The 18,472-nt window shown below is 59.0% G+C and overlaps 1 protein-coding gene across 1 annotated transcript; it reads left to right on the top strand.

The window, feature by feature from the left end:
- The first annotated feature begins 5,861 nt into the window (after positions 1-5,861).
- On the top strand, positions 5,862-17,688 carry LFNG (LFNG O-fucosylpeptide 3-beta-N-acetylglucosaminyltransferase). Its single transcript, XM_074841100.1, has 8 exons — positions 5,862-6,322; positions 13,526-13,574; positions 14,449-14,548; positions 14,701-14,854; positions 14,960-15,045; positions 15,331-15,496; positions 15,786-15,871; positions 15,961-17,688. The coding sequence occupies exons 1-8, from the start codon at positions 5,927-5,929 to the stop codon at positions 16,025-16,027; spliced, it is 1,104 nt and encodes a 367-aa protein (XP_074697201.1). The 5' UTR covers positions 5,862-5,926; the 3' UTR covers positions 16,028-17,688.
- The last annotated feature ends 784 nt before the right edge of the window (positions 17,689-18,472 follow it).

The following is an 18,472-nucleotide window of genomic DNA, read 5'->3' as shown; positions in this document are numbered from 1 at the left end:
ACCAGCTGCTGCATCAATTATGGATGTTAAAGCAGGAGATTTACGGAGTTACTAAGGCAGGTGCTGGGCTGGAGGAGAGCCCTGGAAGCAAGCAGCTACTGAGGCTCATCTCAGCTTCCCAATGCAGCATCAGGGCTGTCCCCAGCAAGGAAGGTCCCAACACTGCTCTTGCCCACGACTGCTGGCACAGCTGGGCACTGCCCTAAGATGGGTTCTGCCCTAAACTGGGATGAGGTGTGATGTTTCGGGGCCAGATCTTACCTGCTCCTGCTTGCTGCCTCCCTTGCTTCTTGCCTCTGCTCCCTTCGCACAGGACCCACAGCGGTGGTTGCCGAACAGTGCGGGGCTTGGCTGGGATGGTGTCTGGGAACAGCCTGCCTTTATTTGCCATTCCTTATACTCCAGTTCTGCTGTTGCTGGAGATGGGACATGGGGTTCATTGGAACTTCATCCAGTCCAGTCCAGCCCAGCCCAGTATGAGACTTGATTCCTGCCTCTTCCTTGGAGTAATCTCTAAACGTTTGCCCTGACATCAGCTCCTGGCACATCTTCAGAAAGGCAGTGGGGAGAGGGATAGCTCAGTACAGGAATGTGAAAAAATTCAGGGCCAGAAAGAATGAGAGGCCAGAAATTAAAGGCCAGGAGCTGCAAGCTCCTCTGACCCCACCTCTGGCTGGAAGGAGCTTGGGACAGGCTGGCCGTCATCTGCAGAAAATCATGATCTCAGCTTGTTGTGCTCTGGCCCTGTTTGTACAGACAGACACGTACAGGCTCTGTGGACAGCCCATAAGGGAATCTCCAAAACATCAGCTGCCCAGGGGACAGAGACCATGAGATCTCTGCTGGAGGCACATCACCTCTTGGGAAACTGAGTCACAGTGAGCTGGGCACTGTTGGTGGGAACCTTTGTTGTCCCACTCACCTCTGTCTGTCTGTCTGTCTGTCCACCTAGCTGACCACTGCTGAGGACTCGTGCTCTGCAATAGCTTATGCAGTGCAGAGCCACAAGTCACTTAAGCTCTGCATAATTAATTATTTTCTCTTACCACACCAAACGCACACTTCCAGTCAAATCTAAACAGAGTGTGACATTAAGACTCCCGCCCAGGACAGCTCTAAAGCTCCCTGGTTTGCTGTCAGTGTCAATACCAAATGAGAGACCTGCAGCTGGAGACAGCATGCATCCAGCCCAGCATCCCTGGCCAGCAGCAGTTCCCCCCTCCACGGCCTTGCGAAGAGGGGGGAGGTCCTGCCTCCCAGCCAGTGGACTTTGGGGTGCGAGAGCCAGGTCTCTAAGGCCAGGTCTGTCCCAGGAGCTGCTGTTGGGAGGAGAAGGGTGCACAGGCTGCGGGAAAACAGGGTCAGATCCAGCTGCTTCACTAGTTCAGGTTCCCTTTCCCTCCTGTTTTTACCTTTGTTCCATAGTTTTAACATTAAAAATTCACTCCCTAAAGGAAGGAGCAGAAAGCTCCCCTCACACACCTTACACTGCCAACCCCCCCGAGATCCACCTTAACCATGAAGCACTGAGAGGCACTAAATCAGTGGTGGCTGCCCCACCACCCTCCACTCTCCACACATCTACCTCCCCTCCCCTGGGCTGAATAGGGACCATGAGAAACCAGGCCGGGCGGGGACGGCCCCATGCCCCTTTCTTTCTTTCAGGATCAGCACGTCTACGGGGCCGCTTGTGTTCCCCAAGCCCCTCTCCCCTTGCAACACCGGGGGCTGTAATCTGGGGGCAGCGGGCTTGGAGATGGAGAAGAATGCAGGAGCGGGGAGGGGGAGACGGGGACCATCCCCTCCCGCCACCGCCACCGCCAAAGCCCCAGATTCTTAGACCTGGAGGAGTCACCACCAAATTCCATTCAACTGACAGAAAAGAAATCAAATCCTTTTAAAGAGAGCCCACTTTCCCCGCAAGAATGCTCCCTCAGCCTTTTGTTGCAGGGCTTTGCTTGCTCCCAGCAGCTCGGAGGAAGCTGCTCCAATACATTAACCAGTTTAACTTGCTCGTGACCCCCTCTGCCCAGCGCACAATGAAGCTCTTCGCCCGCTTTTTTCCCCGGCTCCTTTTCAGGAGCTAAATCCCCCGCTGTTCCCCGCTCACTGCCTCTCTCGCTCAACCTTTCTCAGGCCTCTGCTTCAGCCCAGGGAAAATAATAACGCTTTGCATTTGTATAGCCCCCTGGCCTCGTGGGATCTCAAAGTGCCCTGCACGGATCGCATCGTGTCCCCCCCGCCCCACCAAGGGGACCAGCAGTCCCCAGAGGTGGAGGGGGAAAGCAATGAAGGGTCTGAGGCCACGGAGGGTGGATGTGGTTTGTGGCAGGTCCCAGCATAGAGCGGTGCCAGAGCTGGAGCACATCAGGGGACGATGGGGACAGGGACAGTTCAGCATCAGGAGATGCATCATGAGCACCCATTGCAGGAGATTTGGGTGTTGGGCAGGAAGGCACTGATGTGCTCTGCTCTCCACAGCCACCCCGATGGCAATGCTAGACCCTCTACTACAAGTGCAGAAAGGTTTTATGGTCCCAGGGTAGTTAAAAAAAAAACAATAGATGAAAAAAATGAGCCCTCATGCTAGCCCTGAATAGCAGAGCCCATCAGACAATGGGAAGTTAACCAAACCCGGGACAGGGAGCACAGAAGTCTGCTGCGGGGCGCTGCCGTTTTCCTACCAGTAATTGATGCAAAGTCTCTTTTGTGCTCAGAAAATCCCAGAAAGAAAAAGCAGGGGGTGAAAGGGGGAACGCAGGCAGGATCCAGCTCCCGGGCCGCCCTCCTCCGACGTCTCCCTCGCACACCTCGGCTGTGCGGTCCGCCCGGCCGCCCGTCGGGGCTGAACCCCGTTAAGTACCCATGACAATACGATGGCAGTGAAGTTGGCGCCTGACAGAGCTTTTAACCCCTGTCCGATGAAGCGCGTAAATCGTTCTGGGTGGACAATGCAGCTTTGCAGCCCGAGCACAGCGTTTCTCTCAGATGACCTGAACACTTTATTACTGGGGATTTATTAACCATTTTTTAGCAGCTCTGAGAACCTGGGAGCCTCTTAGGGACCACCTATCGAGCGTCGGGGTCAGGCTGCGAGCGGGGGTGATGCAGAGGATTTAAACCAATTTAAACCAACCTAATACCACAGTACAGCTGAAAGCGAGATGCCCCATGTGCAGCCCCAGTCCTGGGTCAGTGTGGGGCTGAATCCAGCCAGCTCCAGTGGAAAACCAGTATGGGGTTTTGGTGAGGTTAATTTGCAGTGGGAATGAGCTGGTGGGTTCCTCTGCAAAGGGCATATCCCTGAGATTTGGGGGATTTGGGCAGTGGGGTCTGGCTTGGACCCATCCCTGCAGAGCCAGGCAAAGCAGGGAGCACACCACCATCCCACAGCCACAGGCAGGCTCACCCTGCGACATCTCAGTGGGGTGAGTTACGGACCGTGTCCAAAATGGGATCCTTTTTGGGGGAGGAAGTGAGATGTCCCTCACGGTCCAGCCCTGGGCATCCCTCCTGCAGAGCGGACGTGACACTGTCCCTCTCCCCTGGCCCTTGTGTTTATGGGACACCCAAATTTGTCTGATGCTGGGGGCACCCCAGTGAGGGTTAGGCTCTTCATACCCAGAAGAGTGGCTGAATGCCAACAAACCGGGCACAGGGCATTCCTGAAAGCATCCTCCCCTCCTGCTCCCCGCCCCTTGGGTACCATCCTGTGCCCACTGAGGGGGGAGTAGGGCGACGGCTTACCCCATCACCGTTTCCCCAAGGGGGACGGTGCCTTGTTGGGGACGTCCACGTGGCAGGCGAGGGCCGAGCCAGGAGGCCAGGCGCCTGGAGAGGAAGCTTGCGGGGACGCAGCCAGCGGCTGGACAATCCCGGGGGAATCTCTCTCTGGTGGGACAATGTCGCCAAAAGAACGGCTTCCCCTCACCGCCACGGCTCACTGACCCCAGGCAGCCGGGCTGAGCGGAGCACCAGTCCTGAGAAGGGGGTTACGGGTGGCACCGGGAGGCCAGGAGAGCCCTTGTGCCAGCGCTGGTGGCGGCACAGCGGCTCGTCAGACCCCGCTGCATCGCTCGGGGGCCAGCGACACACAGAGCCCGTATTGTCACCCGCCCTGTGGCGCCGGCCGGGACCCCAACATCTGGCCATGGCGCGTGTCCCCAGCCAGCGCCGAGGCTGCGGGAGCGGGAGAGCAGCTGGTGGGGGAAAAGTGCCTTTCCTCCCCTTTTGGCTCCTGGAGAAAGGGGCTCTTTCTTCATTCAGTGTTTTGCCGATCGGGCCTTTCAGCTGCCTCTCGAGCTGCGGTTGCTGTGCCATCGGGTTAGAGACAAAGGGTGCCCAAAAAAAAAAAAGCAAATTCAGACTAGAAGGCTGGGCTCTGCAGCAATAGAGGGAAGTGGGGAGTGTGGGATTTGGTTCCTGTGTTTGTACGGTCTAACTGCTTTTTTTTCCTTTTATTATGGGAGACTTCTTTGGCAGCACAGGTCTCTCCCCAGACGCGGGCATTGCCGTGCAAAACCAAACCCCACAGCCTCCCTGAGCATTTCTAGCCTGGGACCATGGTTCGAGGGTTGACCAGGGAATGTATAGCCTAAAATCAGAAGGCAAATGCTGGGGCTTGCCTGAGGAAGCAGGTTCCCTGCTTCGTCCTGCCTGGTATTATGGTATTGTTTATCCAGTGCCAGAGATGAATGGAGCACGTGACAGGAGGAAAAATGCAAGTTGGACAAGGTCCCTGCCCAAAAATGCAGCAGCCCCTGATTATGGCATTACATTGCAGCTCAGGCCCAAACCCAAATCCGCCTCCCTGTAGCAGCGCACATGCTGGGAGAGAAAACCCCAAGAGCTCCCTGCCTACAGGGACAGAGGATGAGGGGGAAAAGAGGCCCCGGGCTTTGGCGTCAGTAAAATAGCAGGTTGGTGGCACATGCAGGATTTCAACCCAGTTTTCCCTTGCAGCCGCCACTTCTCCCACTGGAAAAATCGTGTCTCATTTAACAAGACACAGTTATCATGATCAGCGATCACTGGGGGGGCTTGTTTGGCACCTGCGTAGCATTTGTTTTCAGACACCCCTGCACCTTGGGGCTGCCCATCAGCACTGGCTCCAAAGCATGGTGCTGCGCCCAGGATGGGTTACCCCAGTCTGGGAGTGTCTCCAGGTCTCCCCGAGCAGGGACGGGAACAGACCCCCCAGCACCCTGTTCCCAGATTTACCCACCAGACTGGAGCTCGGTGGAAGTGAGAGGACCGCTGTGGGTTTTGGGGTTTTTTTTAATTATGCTTGACCTCAGAGGAGACTGATGGGAAACTGCCTGGAGTTTGGTCAGGCTGGTTGGTTTTCTGGTAACCTCCTGGACACGGCCGTGAGAAAACCTTGGTGCTGGGCCCTGGGAAACGACAGCTCGGGACGAGCGGGATGGGGAACACGCCCGGTGCTGCCGGTGAAACGGCGAGGAGTGATGCTGCAGCATGCGGGGGGCTGCAGGGACCCGCGTACCCCCATCCTGCACCCACCATCCCCGGGGCCTCCGCTGCAGGGAAGGAGGAGCGGGCAGCCTGCCTGCACCCTGCCACGCGCTCCCGTCCGTGGGCAAGGCAGGGCGAGGTACAGGCAGGAGGTGAGCAGGGGCCAGGCAGGGCAGAGGCCAGCCACGGGCAGGGGCGGGCAGGACGCGTGGAGGGGGCTGGCGGGGCAGACGCGGGGGGGGCGGAACGGGCGCGGGCAGGCTGCGGGCAGGGCCGGGCGCGCGCTGCCCACGCCCCGCGGGGGGGCGGCCCCGGTGCCGGTCCCTCCCCGGGCGGGGCGGGGGCGGTTTAAAGGCGGTGGCGCGGCGGGGGCCGGGGGCGGCGGGGCGGGCGGAGCGCGGCCGGCGGTGGCGGCGCGGCGAGGAGGAGCGGAGCGGAGCGGAGCGGCGGGAGGATGCTGAAGAGCTGCGGGAGGAAACTGCTCCTGTCCCTCGTGGGGTCCATGTTCACCTGCCTCCTGGTGCTCATGGTGGAGCCGCCGGGGAGGCCGGGGCTGGCCCGGGGGGAGGCCGGCGGGGCGCAGCGGGCGCTGCAGAGCCTGGGGGCGGCGGCGGCCGTGGCCCCCCCGGCGGCGCAGGGACCCCCCGGGCTCCGCAGCTTCGCCGACTACTTCGGGCGGCTGAGCCGGGCCCGGCGGGAGCTGCCCGCCGCCCCCCCGAGCCCCCCGCGGCCGCCGGCCGAGGACATCTCCCCCCGCGATGTCTTCATCGCCGTCAAGACCACCAAGAAGTTTCACAAGGCGCGCCTGGAGCTGCTGCTCGACACCTGGATCTCCCGCAACCGCGACATGGTAAGGGGATGGGGACGGGACGGTTCCTGCCGCTGGCCGGGATGGGGCGGCACAGGCCGGGCTGCAGCCCGGGGGGGTCCGCTGCGGTCCCGGCCTTTCGTCGTTCGGGGTCTGGGGGGTGCTGTGACCCGGCAAATGTCACCTCCTCTTTCTGCTCCCGCCGTGTCGCTGAGCAGGATGGCTTTTTAAGGCCGCTGGGCTGTTCTGGGGCCAGCCGTGTTTTTGGGAGGGTTGCAGGCTGAGTTTGGGATGGGTGAGTGATGGAGAGAGCCTGACCTGGGCTTCTCGCACTCAGCAGACCCCTCCCCTGCCTCCAACTCTGCTCTGGGGTCCTTCCTGCTCAGCAGCCCCCACTGCAGAGCCTGCCCTGAGATGCTGTCCAGAGGGAAACTGAGGCACGGTATCGGGATGCAATGCAACCCGCTGGGGCCACAATCAGGGTCAGGTCCCTGTGGGTGCTCTCCTGGGCTGCAGGGCCTGGCTGTGGGTGAAGTTTAGCAGGACCTCATGAGGTGCCTGCAGCTGGCTTGCCCAAAGGACACTCAGTTTAGCAGCACAGGGCTAGGAGAGTACTGGGACATGCCCAGGCTCTCGGTTCACTTGCCCGGAACTGGGCAGGACTGGAGTGGCTGGGGGCTCTTGCAGGTGTGCTCTGGCTCACCCACACTAGGGCAGTTCCAGCTAGTCCAATTCCTGACCGTACTGATGTCCTGCCCAGAGCCCCGGCAGTTTCTTATCCTGGCCTACAAGTACTAAAGCAAAACTAAAAAAGAAAAAAAAAAGCTGTTTCCTTAGGAAATGTGCCTTGCCATCTGCTCTTAAGACACTTTTTCTATCCTTAGACAGCTTCCCAAGTAAGTTATGCCTGGTCCTAACCTTTCCATCCTACTGTCTTCACGTGTTTCCTCCTGTCCTGGAATTGTGTTTCTTGCTTGCAAACTGAGTTGGTTTGTTTTTTGTTTTTTGTTTTTTTTTTTTAAATCTGGTGTGGCTGAGAGGGAAGGCCGGAGGGATTGACCTGCCCCATCTCCTTCACCGGGGTCTGCCGGACCCTGTGGGATCTGGGCTCCTGCAAATTACCCCAAGCATTATCTTGCCTCTTTTTCCCCTTTTGAATCTTGTCCTTTTTTTGGTGTTTTTTTTTTTTTTTTGCTCAGGTCTCCTGGGCTTGGCAGTGGCTCTGATAACTCTACCAGGGAGAGACATTTAATGGAAACCTCTTTTATGCTCTGCTGTCACTGTGAGGGGGTGGGGAGTGGTGGTGGTGGGGAAACGCTCTTTGAGCACCTACAGATGATCCTGGGAATGGCTGCTCTTTTTTTTTCCCTCCCTCTTGTGAGCTCCGGCTTTCTTCTAGGTTTTTTTTGTTGTGCTTCGTTTGTCCGTTTGGATTCCCAGAGACCCGAGGCTCGGCTCTCACGCTGTCCCCCTGGGCAAGCTAACAAAGCCCCTTTTCTCCTGGCGCAGAGAAAAGGCTTCGCAGCCTCTTGTGTGGCACTTTCCATGGGAACGGGGGAGCCGGAGCTGGCCGTGTCCAGGTCAGGTTGCCTAGAGATGAGGGCCATGAAGCCAGGGGGGCCGCAGCCCGGCGAGGTGCCCGCCTGACAAGCAAAGCCGCTGAGTGACGTCTCTTGTACAGCACTTGAGGACAAGGAGCTGCCGAGAGAGCTGGAGGCGACACAAACTCCTGTGGAGCAAAGTGAGGGCTGGGGGAGGACACATGAAGGCAGAGGGGATGAACCCATGTTGCTGGTGGCCATTGGCTCTGGTCTTCCCACACTGACCTGGCCACTGTCTCTGGGAAGCTTTGGGGTACCCTGGGCTCCCCCAAACTTGGCATCAAGTTGGGTTTTTTTGCCTGCAGAGTGCAGGATTGGTGCCATGGGGCTCTTCTTCCTTATTTTGCTGTCCTGGGGGGGGCTGTGCTGTTCCTGTATCCCCTCCTTGCTCGACCCTGTGGTTTCTGCCCCAGGAGGGTGTTTTGGTGACAGCAGGGTGCTGCCTCTGCTCAAATGTCTCTCTTGGTCTGAGTCAGGCCTGACTCTGCTCATCCTGTCCTTCTCTCGCTCTTGTTTCACTAACGGTGCTCAGGCACATGTGATGCCTTGCCAACATGGGGAAGTTCCTGCCTAAGGCCTGAGACTCCCCCATGCCCAATGCCATTTCTCTCCTTTCCCTGATCCTCCTCTTACATCAAACCCCAACCTCCCTCTTGGCCGTTTGTCAGCCAGGCAGCTATCCGGGGAGGAGGGATGGAGGCACTGGTGCGAAGGGGTTAAACCCAGCGGGTACCGCCAGGCTGGACCCTGGCAGATAGTGGGAATAGCTATTGTGTCCTTCCTTGGCTGCTCTTTGTTCTGCCCACAATAGTCCCCGTTTCCTGCCCTCTGTCCCCTCCAAGACACTGCAAAGGGCACCCCCTTCTCCTTCCTGCTTCTCTCTGCTTGGGGAAGGCATATCCCTATTCCCTTCTAAATCGGTTCCTTCGGTTGCACAATCCAGGCTGGACAAGCTGCTGTTGGAGGAGGGTTGTGGGTTTTCCCCTCCTTGCTTTGGGGAGAGTTTCCAGCTGTCTCGTTATCCTCAGGATGCTGGAGTGCAGACTGGAGAAACTTTGCACTTGAAAGAAAAGAGAGGGGGGGGAGGAAAATGGCCATTAGGCAGAAATCCTGGACAGGAGTGAGTCCAAACCCACTGCTTTCCTGCTGAGTCGGGTGATTTACAGTGGCAGTCGCATAAGAAACATCCCCTGTCCCCGGGGTACCCCGAAGGCCCAGCACAGGCCGCGGTGCCCGCGAGGGTCTGGGCTGCCGTCCCGCCAGCGTGGGATCCGCTGGCTTCCTCCAGCTCAGTGCGGTAATTGCAGGCTTTGAAAAATTCCTGCTCTCGGGGCAGAGGGAATGGGTTTGCCTTCCGGAGAGCACGCTCCCAAATTGGATCGGGAGCTCCGGATGGCGGCTCCCAGATTTCTCTAGCACCTTGGCCAGGGTCCCCATCCTGGGGGTGGCTATGGCGCAGCGAGCTGGCACGCCTGTCCCACTTGGGCTCCCACCAGAGTGGCTGGGACTGGGGGAGGGGGGCTGCTCATCCCAAACCAGCTCCATGGCGCAGCAGGCTCCCCCCAGCCCTGGGCTGTGTGCCAGGGTCTGGTGAGCACTGCTGAACTCAGCTCATGTGTGAGGGTCCCCCCCTGCTGCCCCACCCTGGGTAGCCTGTGTAGTTTTTGGGGGTGGGGGCCCCTTAATTGCCTGCCCCAAACGATGCCGCTGTCCTTGTCCATAAAAGCCCCAGAGCCGGTGAGCAGCGCGCGTGGAGCGCCAGGCGGGAGGGTGGGGGACCCTTGCCACACAATGAGCTCATTGTTTGCAAGGAGGTTATTAAAAAATTATAGCATTTAAAATTACAGTGAAGGATTCTTCCTCTTGCCGAAAGGAATGGGGGGAGAAAGGGCCTGCGGCCTTGCAAGCCCCTTCCCCGCCTCTGCAGGTCCCAGCCCTGGCACTGCTGTGCCAGCACAGCCCCCCCCCACCTCCCCCCCAGCCCAGAAAGCCACCACCATGCAGGAGCGGCGATGCTGCCATAACACTGTTGAAGCGGGGTGGGGATTTTCCCTCCTAAGCCCCGAAGGCTGGAGGGAAAACATCTGCTGGGGGGGACACAAAGCTGGACAGGGACGTGCTCCAGCAGCACCTTTGCCTCCCCCCAGAGCCCATTGCCCTGCTGCAGGCTGAGCCCCCCCCCACCCCCAGCACCTCTTCACTCCCTCCTTTCCCCACACCTAAGTGGAGTGGCTGCTTCCCCCACGTTCTTGGGGTGAAATGGGGTGGGGCCCCCTCTGGGTGCTGCGTAGGTGGGTGACAGGGTGCTCCATCCTCTCCCAGCACGGGGAAGTGAGACATGGCGCGGGGGCAGGATTTGTGCACCGCAGGGTCACAGGGGTGCCTGCCTGGCTGAGGTTCCCCTTTTTGGCGAGTGTGCTGCTGGGGAAAGTGGGAACGGTGGTGGGGTCTGCTGGTGTGTCACCCCAGGAAGCCGGCTGGACCGCTGGGCCAGGCAGCGCAGAGCGGGGCAGGATGACCCCGGGGTGGCCCCGGCTGGTGGGACGCCTTGAGCAGCACCCAGCCATGAGCAACCCACGAGCTCGGTCGGTGGAGGGGGAAATGAGTCACCACGAAAAGAGAAATGAAGGGGGAGGGCAAAAAAAAAAAAGAAATGGGCCTTCTCCAAGGGCGAGGAGGAGGCGGGGGGCTGCCGACGGCTGCCTGGCTCCTTGCAGGCAGCTGGGGGGGGCTGACCCCATCCCGGCTGTAGGGACCCCGAGTGCCTCTCGGTCCCGTACGCAGAGGCCGCGCATTGTGCGGGGCTGTATGGAGCGGTGGCAGCTATTGTTCGGGAGGGATTTGGCATCCTGTGTTTCTTGAAGCTGCAGTTTTGAGAACAATGAGGTTTCCTGCAGGGGCTGGGGGGGGCAGTGGGCCCTTCCTCTCCTGCACCCTGCAGGAAAAGTTACTGTGGGGGAGCCCAGGAGGTCCTGGCACCCCTTGGTGCCATGGCTGGCATGGGGGCCAAGTGGGAGAGAGGTGGAGAGGGTTGGTGTAAGGGCTGTGGGTGCTTTCTGCCTGGGAGAGGGGTGGGGGGTTGGCCCTGCTGCTGTTGAGTCTGGAGATGGTGGCTTGGTAGGTGATGCTGGCTGCAGTGTCCCATCCCACTTGCACCACTGTAAACTGGGTGCTGCCCTGATGCCCAGTGCCCCACACTGGGGATGCCGAAGGCTGATCCGTGGTTTTTCCTTGTCACGCAGACACGGTGTTTTCTTGTCCCCCTCCTTTCCTGACCTGTCCCCTTCCAGACTCAGCTGGCACCTCTGCTCCTCTTCCCTGCTGCCCTGGGCGAGGGGGCTGTGCAGGGAGGGTGCAGCTCCCCTCCAAGAAATCAGACAAATTAATTAAAAAATGAAGGCTTTAATTTTTTTAGTTTTAATTGAATGTTGTGTTGGGGCTGGGAGGGAGGTGGGGGACCTGTGAGGCCCCGATAGCCTCTGTCCTAGTCCCCAAGGTGCCTCCTGGTCCACCCACAGCCGGAAAACTACGGGGATGTATGCGGGGAGAGGCCGGGGGGAAGATGCCTCATTAGGATGAAGCCTTTCGGTGTGGGCAACTAATAAACAATTGTCCCTCTGGTCTATTTATAGTGGCTGAGCCAGAGGGTTAGTTGCGGGGTTATTTTTGGAGCAGATGAAGGCAGTTGCTGGACGGTGTTTCTGAGCTAATCAAGCAAACATTTTCTGTCTCGCCTGTGCAGAGGCTGCGTGTCCCCTGCCTCCCCCATGCCCCTCTGGCAGGGCTGGAGCTTGGTGAGGGAAGTACTGGGGCACCATGTGTCTTGGGGTGGATGAGAAAGGGCTTGTGATGGGGTTGTCTTGGGCATCCTTGGATAGTGTCCCACTGCCCTGGTTCAACTTGTAGCCCCAGCAGCTGCCTGAGCCCTCCCTGAGCCCCTGGGGGAATTGGGGACCAGCAGACCAGCAGCAAGGTGCTGGCTGGACCCCGCGTTGGTTGGGGGTGACATCCTCCTCCTCCACGCACAGCACTGACCCTGCCCCATCCCAGCAGTGATGTGTCCCTGGGACCACAAGGACCACGGGCATCCTTGGCCCTGCAGCTGATGGGCTACAGTCCCCTCATCATCACTGGGCCCCCCATCCCCTTTGCTCAAGGCCTTCCTGACCCTTTGGGGGGCTGACCTCTGTCCCTCCCCAAAAGCTGGGCTGCTTGGCACACTGTGCGTTTATGAGAACTTGCCTTCCCACCTCCTCCATCCTTTTTTTTTCTTTTTCTCTCCCCTTTTTCAAGCTCCAAAGGTCACTTGTAGCCCCATCCCCAGGAACGCGCCCTCCTCCCCTCCCATTGAGCCTTCCTGCAGATCTGGGCTCTCCCCACCAGCCTCCCCGCTCGGGACCTGAGCAAACACGGGCCGGCCGGGTTAACCAGCGCAGCTGTATGCTAATGACCACCGCTGCCTGCTTAACTCTCCTCTGCTGAGTAAAGTCAACCCTGCTATTGTACCCATCTCCTCAAACAAACCACAAAACCCCAGCGCGTTCCCGGCCTGGCCGGCTGTGGGGTGGCACCCAATTTCCAGCTCACTTGTAATTCATCATCCCCAGCGCTCAAGCTCCATCTTCCCCCCCATTGCTGCCTCCTGCCTTCCCCCCCTTCCCCAGCCCTTTTGTCTTTCTTCCTTTGCCCTTTTGTGCATGTCTGGTTTTTAATAGCGCTTGGCAGCTGGTTGTGGTTTCTCTCCTCCAGCTTTGTTTGCTGCCCGCTGATTGATGGCAATGCCTTTCCCACCCCCTGCTCTCTCCTCCTGCTTCTCGCCCTTCCCCAAATCCCAGGCCAACAGCAACCCCCCTGCTGCCCCAAACCTCCTTCCCGGGCAGCATATGCCAGGAATTAGCTGTGTAAATAGAGGACTGCAGGCAGGCGGGCAGCTCGGGTGCCCGGGCAGGAGGTAGGGTGCTGCCTGGCACCATGGGGTCTGTGCTGGGGTGGGCAGTGAGGGACTGTCCCCTCCTCGGGGCTGGCGAGGCACCCACCAGCACCGGCTCAGCAACCCTTGGGGGGACAGGGAGCAGAGAGGAGCCGTGGGGGTGTTGTGTGAGTGGCTGGGGACGCGGTTGGCAGCTGGTGCCACGGGCAAACACACCTGCCTGGGTGAGGAGAGACGTTGGGCGGCTGCTTTGGTGTCACTGGCCGCACGTGCCGGCCGCACCAGCTAAAGTCTAAAGTCCCTGCTCAGATCAAGCTGCGCTCTGCACCCGTTCCCTGTCACCTACTCCTCTCTGCACACCTGCCTTGTGCTGGGGACAGCCCTTGTGTTGCCCAAAATCCCCCCGCCTGCTGATGCCCTGTGGAAAAGGTGAAAGGGTGGGGATGCTGAGCGCAGGCACTGGGAGGGGACTGGGGTTTGTGCCCTGGTGAGATATGGTGTTGTGTGCCATGGCCAGCCGGCATGGCTTGGCACCCTTCTTGGTCTGGAGCTGAGTGTGTTGCGTGCCACTTTGGGTTTTGGTGAGGGGGAAGAAGTCACCACTGGCATCCTGGAGGGACCAATCCCCCATGCTGCCCAGCGGTGCTGTGTTACATCCAGAGCCATGTGGCCTCTGCCCTATGGTCCTCAAAGGTGCCTCATCTTCTCTTTCAGACCTTCATCTTCACAGACGGGGAGGATGAAGAGCTGAAGAAGCAAGCACGTGAGTCTGTGGCCTTTGTCTCTTTGCATGTGTGACCTGGCCAGGTCCCCTGAGGACCCCCCACCCAGGGAGCATGGATGGCATGGACCCTCCCCCAGGAACTCTGAAAAAATGGTCAAAATGCCAGTGGTTAGACACTAACCTCAGGAGCCCTTGCTGTAGGGCCCTGGGCTGAGAACAAGGCAACTTGTTTCAGTGATTGTGCCTAAAGAACCCTCTGCCCGGGACCCCCACCTGGGAACAGGTTTCCTTCCCAGTCTGCCCAGCCTGCATGATGCTGCTGGGGAGCATGCTAACGGGGTGGTGTGCCTTTGCACCAGTTTGTCCCTGGGGTGAGCTGGGATTGGTGGGCAATGAGGCCAGGGTTTCCTGGGAGCATTTCCCTGGCAGTCCTTCCCTGGGGCCAGGGTCACTGTGGTCTATTCTCCCCATGCAAATGACTCCTTTTCAAGCTGCCTTTGAGCTGGGCGAGCAAATAGAGCAAATAACAGGTGGCCACTGAGGGAATGGGGCAGGATTTTGGCGGTTGTGTCCTGGGGAAGCTGGCTCACAGACACCCCCTCACGCCCAGGGTGGCTGGTACGTGGCCCCCAGATGGGCAAGTTGATGTAGGGTGGCCCTGGTGCATCTGCTGCATCTGCATCCCTTGCTCATCCCTTCCCTTATTCCACATGAACATAAAAGCCATTCCCCAAAAAATTCATTCTTTGCCCCAAACGATGTGGCATGGAGGCCACCGAGCATCAGGGACATCCGTGGGGTTTCCATCCCCCTGGCACACCTGGGATGTGTGTGGTGAAGCGTTGCCGTTCGAGCGTGCAGGGAGGCACGGGATGCCCCGAGGCTGGGCTTTGACCCCCGTCTCTTCCCACAGGAAATGTCATCAACACCAACTGCTCGGCCGCCCACAGCCGCCAGGCCCTGTCCTGCAAGATGGCCGTGGAGTACGACAAGTTCATCGAGTCCGGCAGAAAGTAAGCAGGACCCAGGGCTGCCGTGGGGGCTGGTGGGGCTGTGAGGTGGGGGGACGCGGTGCAAGCAGAGGCTGTTTGCATTTTTGGGGCTGTATCTCAGTGTGGGGCCCAGGGAGCTGCCCCGGCCCAGTGTGACACTGCTGCCACCGCAGGTGGTTCTGCCATGTGGATGATGACAACTACGTGAACGTGCGGACACTGGTGAAGCTGCTCTCCAGCTACCCCCACACACAGGACATCTATATCGGGAAGCCCAGCCTGGACCGGCCCATCCAGGCTACGGAGAGGATCAGCGAGAACAAGATGGTGAGGGGGGGGCAAGAGGTTGGGGCTGGCTTAATCGGGGCTGGGGTTTGCTCCCCCATCGGCAGGAGGAGGTCTCACTGCCGTTGCTTCCCCCCTCTCTTGCAGCACCCTGTTCATTTCTGGTTTGCCACGGGTGGAGCGGGGTTTTGTATCAGCCGGGGGCTGGCACTGAAGATGAGCCCATGGGCCAGGTAAGAGCGTCAGCGTTGCTTTCCCGTGGGGACTCGTCATGGTCCCAGCGGGGCACAGAGTGGTGACATCTTTGGGGATGGACGTTGGACCGTGTCCCACCACCTTGCTCTCTTTGCTTTGCTGGGGGTGTCTGCAGGGGGCTTGGAAACAAGCTGGGAAGGACTTTGGTTCCCCCTTAATTGACTTTTAATTAGAGCTGGGCGCCCACTGGCCAAGCCCAGACCCTGCAGGGTGCCCATGTCCCCTGGGCTTTGCTCCTCTGCAGCCCCTCTCTCTCCCCGCAGCGGGGGCCACTTCATGAGCACTGCGGAGAAGATCCGCCTGCCCGATGACTGCACCATTGGCTACATCATCGAGTCTGTGCTGGGGGTGAAGCTCATCCGGAGCAACCTCTTCCACTCGCACCTGGAGAACCTCCACCAGGTGCCCAAGACAGAGATCCACAAACAGGTATCCTTGTCCTGATGCCCTGGGGTGGATGGAGGGGTTGGGGTGGACAGTTCTGTCATCTGGTTTCATGGTGTCACCTAAAAATTGAGCATCGCAGCTAAGATACTGTTTGACATGCGACCAAAACATCAGTGGAGGGGGAAAACCCCATCAGCCCATCCCTGCAAGGTGATGCAAAGTGTGACTGGAGACTTTGGGAAATGGGGTGAATTTTGCAGCCCCCCCCTCCACGCCCCTGCTTGATCCTCATGGCCACGTCGGCCGCTTGACCCTTGTGCTTCCCCCCCAGGTGACGCTAAGCTACGGCATGTTTGAAAACAAGCGCAACTCCATCCACATGAAGGGAGCCTTCTCCGTCGAGGAGGACCCATCCAGGTGAGATGGGGGGACCCTGTTCCCCCCCAAGCCGGGGTGCAGTGGGGCTGCCACCGCCCCATGCTCAGCGTCACTCCTCTCCTCTGCAGGTTTCGCTCCGTGCACTGCCTGCTGTACCCCGACACGCCATGGTGCCCCGCCAACGTGGTTTACTAGGAGGCGCGTGTCCCCTCCAACCTCGTCCCGAATTTCCCCGGTATCCGACGGGCGTGCGGGACCTGCGTGCGGGTGTGTCAGTCCGGCCTCGCCGCGAGGCAGGTGGACGGACGGACGTCGTTGCTGTGGTATTGCACAGTGTGTGTGTACTGAAGGCTGCTGTGCGGCCCCTTGTCCCTTGCCCTGCCTGCCCGGCTGCCCGTGCCCGCTGCCTGCTCTGGCCAGGACGGTGGAGAGGGACAGGTCCTGAGCACTTAACCATTGGGCACCCCTGCGGCGCTGGCGGGCCCCACGCCATGCGTGGGGAGAAACCACAGGCACTGCGGGGCTCTGCCTCCCCCGGGCTTGCTTCTCCTGTTTTGTTCTGTTTTTTTTTCCTTTCAAATGTTAAGTTTTTTGGTGTGTGCCTCCCCACCCTTGCCTCTACCCCCCACCCCGCTCCCGTAACCCCTCACCCATCCCATCCTCTCTCCCAGCCCCAAAAATCTCAGCAGCGAAGCTCCGGCTCCCGATTTGGGTGAAGGGTCACCGGCCAGTTTTGCTCCCCGGCTCACGGGCGGGCAGAGGGCAGGCAGGGGCAGCCCCCCTAGCCATGGCAAACACCGCTCCAGGGTGCTGCAAAGCTGCTGGGTGCTCAACGGCCGCACTGAAGGGAGATGGTGGGGTGGGCTGCGAGCTGGCGTTGGCGTTAGCTCCATTTCTAGAGCTCCCCCCATCTGGCTGTACCGTTGCCGGCAGCATTGATCTATGCACTATTTATAGAGACTAATGTAAAGACTTTCTATAAATATGGGGGGTGGGAGGAGGGCTTTTCCGGAGCCGCGGGTGCAGCATGGGCACTGTGTTTGAACAAGGTCTCCCTTCAGTGCTGCCTCCCTGCCTGCTCGCTGGCTGGGTGCAGGCAGCGGGTGCAGGCAGGATGAACACGGGCAGCCCCACACCTTTGCAGAGGAGCACTTCATGGTCCAGCCCCGGGGGCTGTGTGGGTGCCCCCCCCCACTCTGCTATGGGGATAGAGCATCCTCCAGCCCTGGCCCAGCTGTGGGTGCTGCTGGGGTGGCTGGAGCTGGCCAAAAGGGCCCCTGCCATGGCCCGTCAGCGTTTCCCTGCCAGGCCATTGTGCTCTCCTTGCCAGGGAGGGAGAGGGACCCCGCAACCCCCGGCAGCTGCCCTGCCTGCCGCCACCAGTCCTGTGCCCCTGGGGTAAGTGGGCTGAGCCGGAGCTGAACGTTTCCAACCCGAAGCTGAGTGAAAATAGCCCATAATGGGTGCGTTGTAAATATGTTATTGCGCCAGTATTTTTTTTACTGTGCCTTTTTTTAAGAAGAAAACCACATTGAGAAATATGTAGATTTTAAAATGCTTTTTATACATTTTCTGTGGATCAGAAAAAAAATCCCCCACCTTTGATAATCTGTTTAAGAAAGAAAAAAAAAAATTGCGATGTCTTGTAACTATCACTTACCTTAATTTATATGTTCCAGTATCTGGAATGTTACTCTGTGCTTTTTGTAACTAGGATGTGTTTAAAGCAATAGATGTGGGATGGGGAACCAGCATGGACAGCGTGTTCTCAGGGACTTGAACCCGATCGCTGCCACGGGGTTCCCGTGGGAGCTGTCACCAATAAAGCAGCTTTTTTGCTGACCACAGTCACCTGGTCCTGGGCTCCGCTGTCTCTTTATGGATGAGCTGTGCTCAACACCCCCCTGTCCCCCCCACGGATGTTATCACCTCTAATGAAGCTCTCAGGGATGTACTGAGGATGGATTGTGCCTGCATCCCTCTTTTTCCCACGGGTACCGAGATCTGCTGGCCATTTGCAGCCCTAGGGGTGAGTGTCCTCTCCTCCTTCCCCTCCCCAAAAGGCTCGGGCAGGGCTTGGCACCTCAGGGCTGGTTTTTCCCAGGCTCTGGGGTGGGAGCGGAGGAGGCGGGGGCGAGGTGAGAGCCGGTTGTTAGCAGGGTGGTGTTAACAGCCGCTGGGCAGGCGTGTGCGTGGGAAGGTTGGGGGCTGTGGGGGGCTGAGCCCCTGCCCTCCCGGCCCTCCCTTTGCCCACTCCACCACTGTTTCAGCACCCACCTGCCAGTAACAAGCCCCAACTTTCATGGGCTGTGACAATAGCGTAAGATCTGGCCCCCCCTCTCCTAAAACCAGCTCTGTTTGTGCTGCACCAGTACCAGCTTACACCTGTGCCCCCATCTCCTCCCCCCGCGCTTTCCTCCATACCCAGCATCTTTTTTTTTTTTTTTTTTTCGAAGCACACTTACTTAGTTCACAGTTTTGCTCAAATCTTAGGGTTATCAGGGGTTGGCCTTGCTAAAAATACAGCCTAGCAGGAAGTTGGCGTGTGCCAAAGCAGCAACCCCTCCTCCTAACACCCACACACCCTTCAGACAGCCCCGAAAATCAAAAGTGCCCCAAACTCTGCAAGCAGAGGGGGAG

The sequence above is a fragment of the Strix aluco genome, chromosome 15 (genome assembly GCF_031877795.1).
Source record: "Strix aluco isolate bStrAlu1 chromosome 15, bStrAlu1.hap1, whole genome shotgun sequence".
NCBI lineage: Eukaryota > Metazoa > Chordata > Aves > Strigiformes > Strigidae > Strix > Strix aluco.
The sequence above is the reverse complement of the archived record's forward strand: the minus strand, read 5'-3'. Positions and strand labels throughout refer to the sequence as shown.

What these genes read in the sequence shown, in the direction of transcription:
- LFNG (XM_074841100.1), top strand. Translation starts at nt 5,927, where the DNA reads ATGCTGAAGAGCTGCGGGAGGAAACTGCTCCTGTCCCTCGTGGGGTCC. An exon ending in GGATCAGCGAGAACAAGATG is followed by an intron (nt 14,855 to 14,959) that starts GTGAGGGGGGGG and finishes CCTCTCTTGCAG; the next exon opens with CACCCTGTTCATTTCTGGTT. An exon ending in GTCGAGGAGGACCCATCCAG is followed by an intron (nt 15,872 to 15,960) that starts GTGAGATGGGGG and finishes TCTCCTCTGCAG; the next exon opens with GTTTCGCTCCGTGCACTGCC.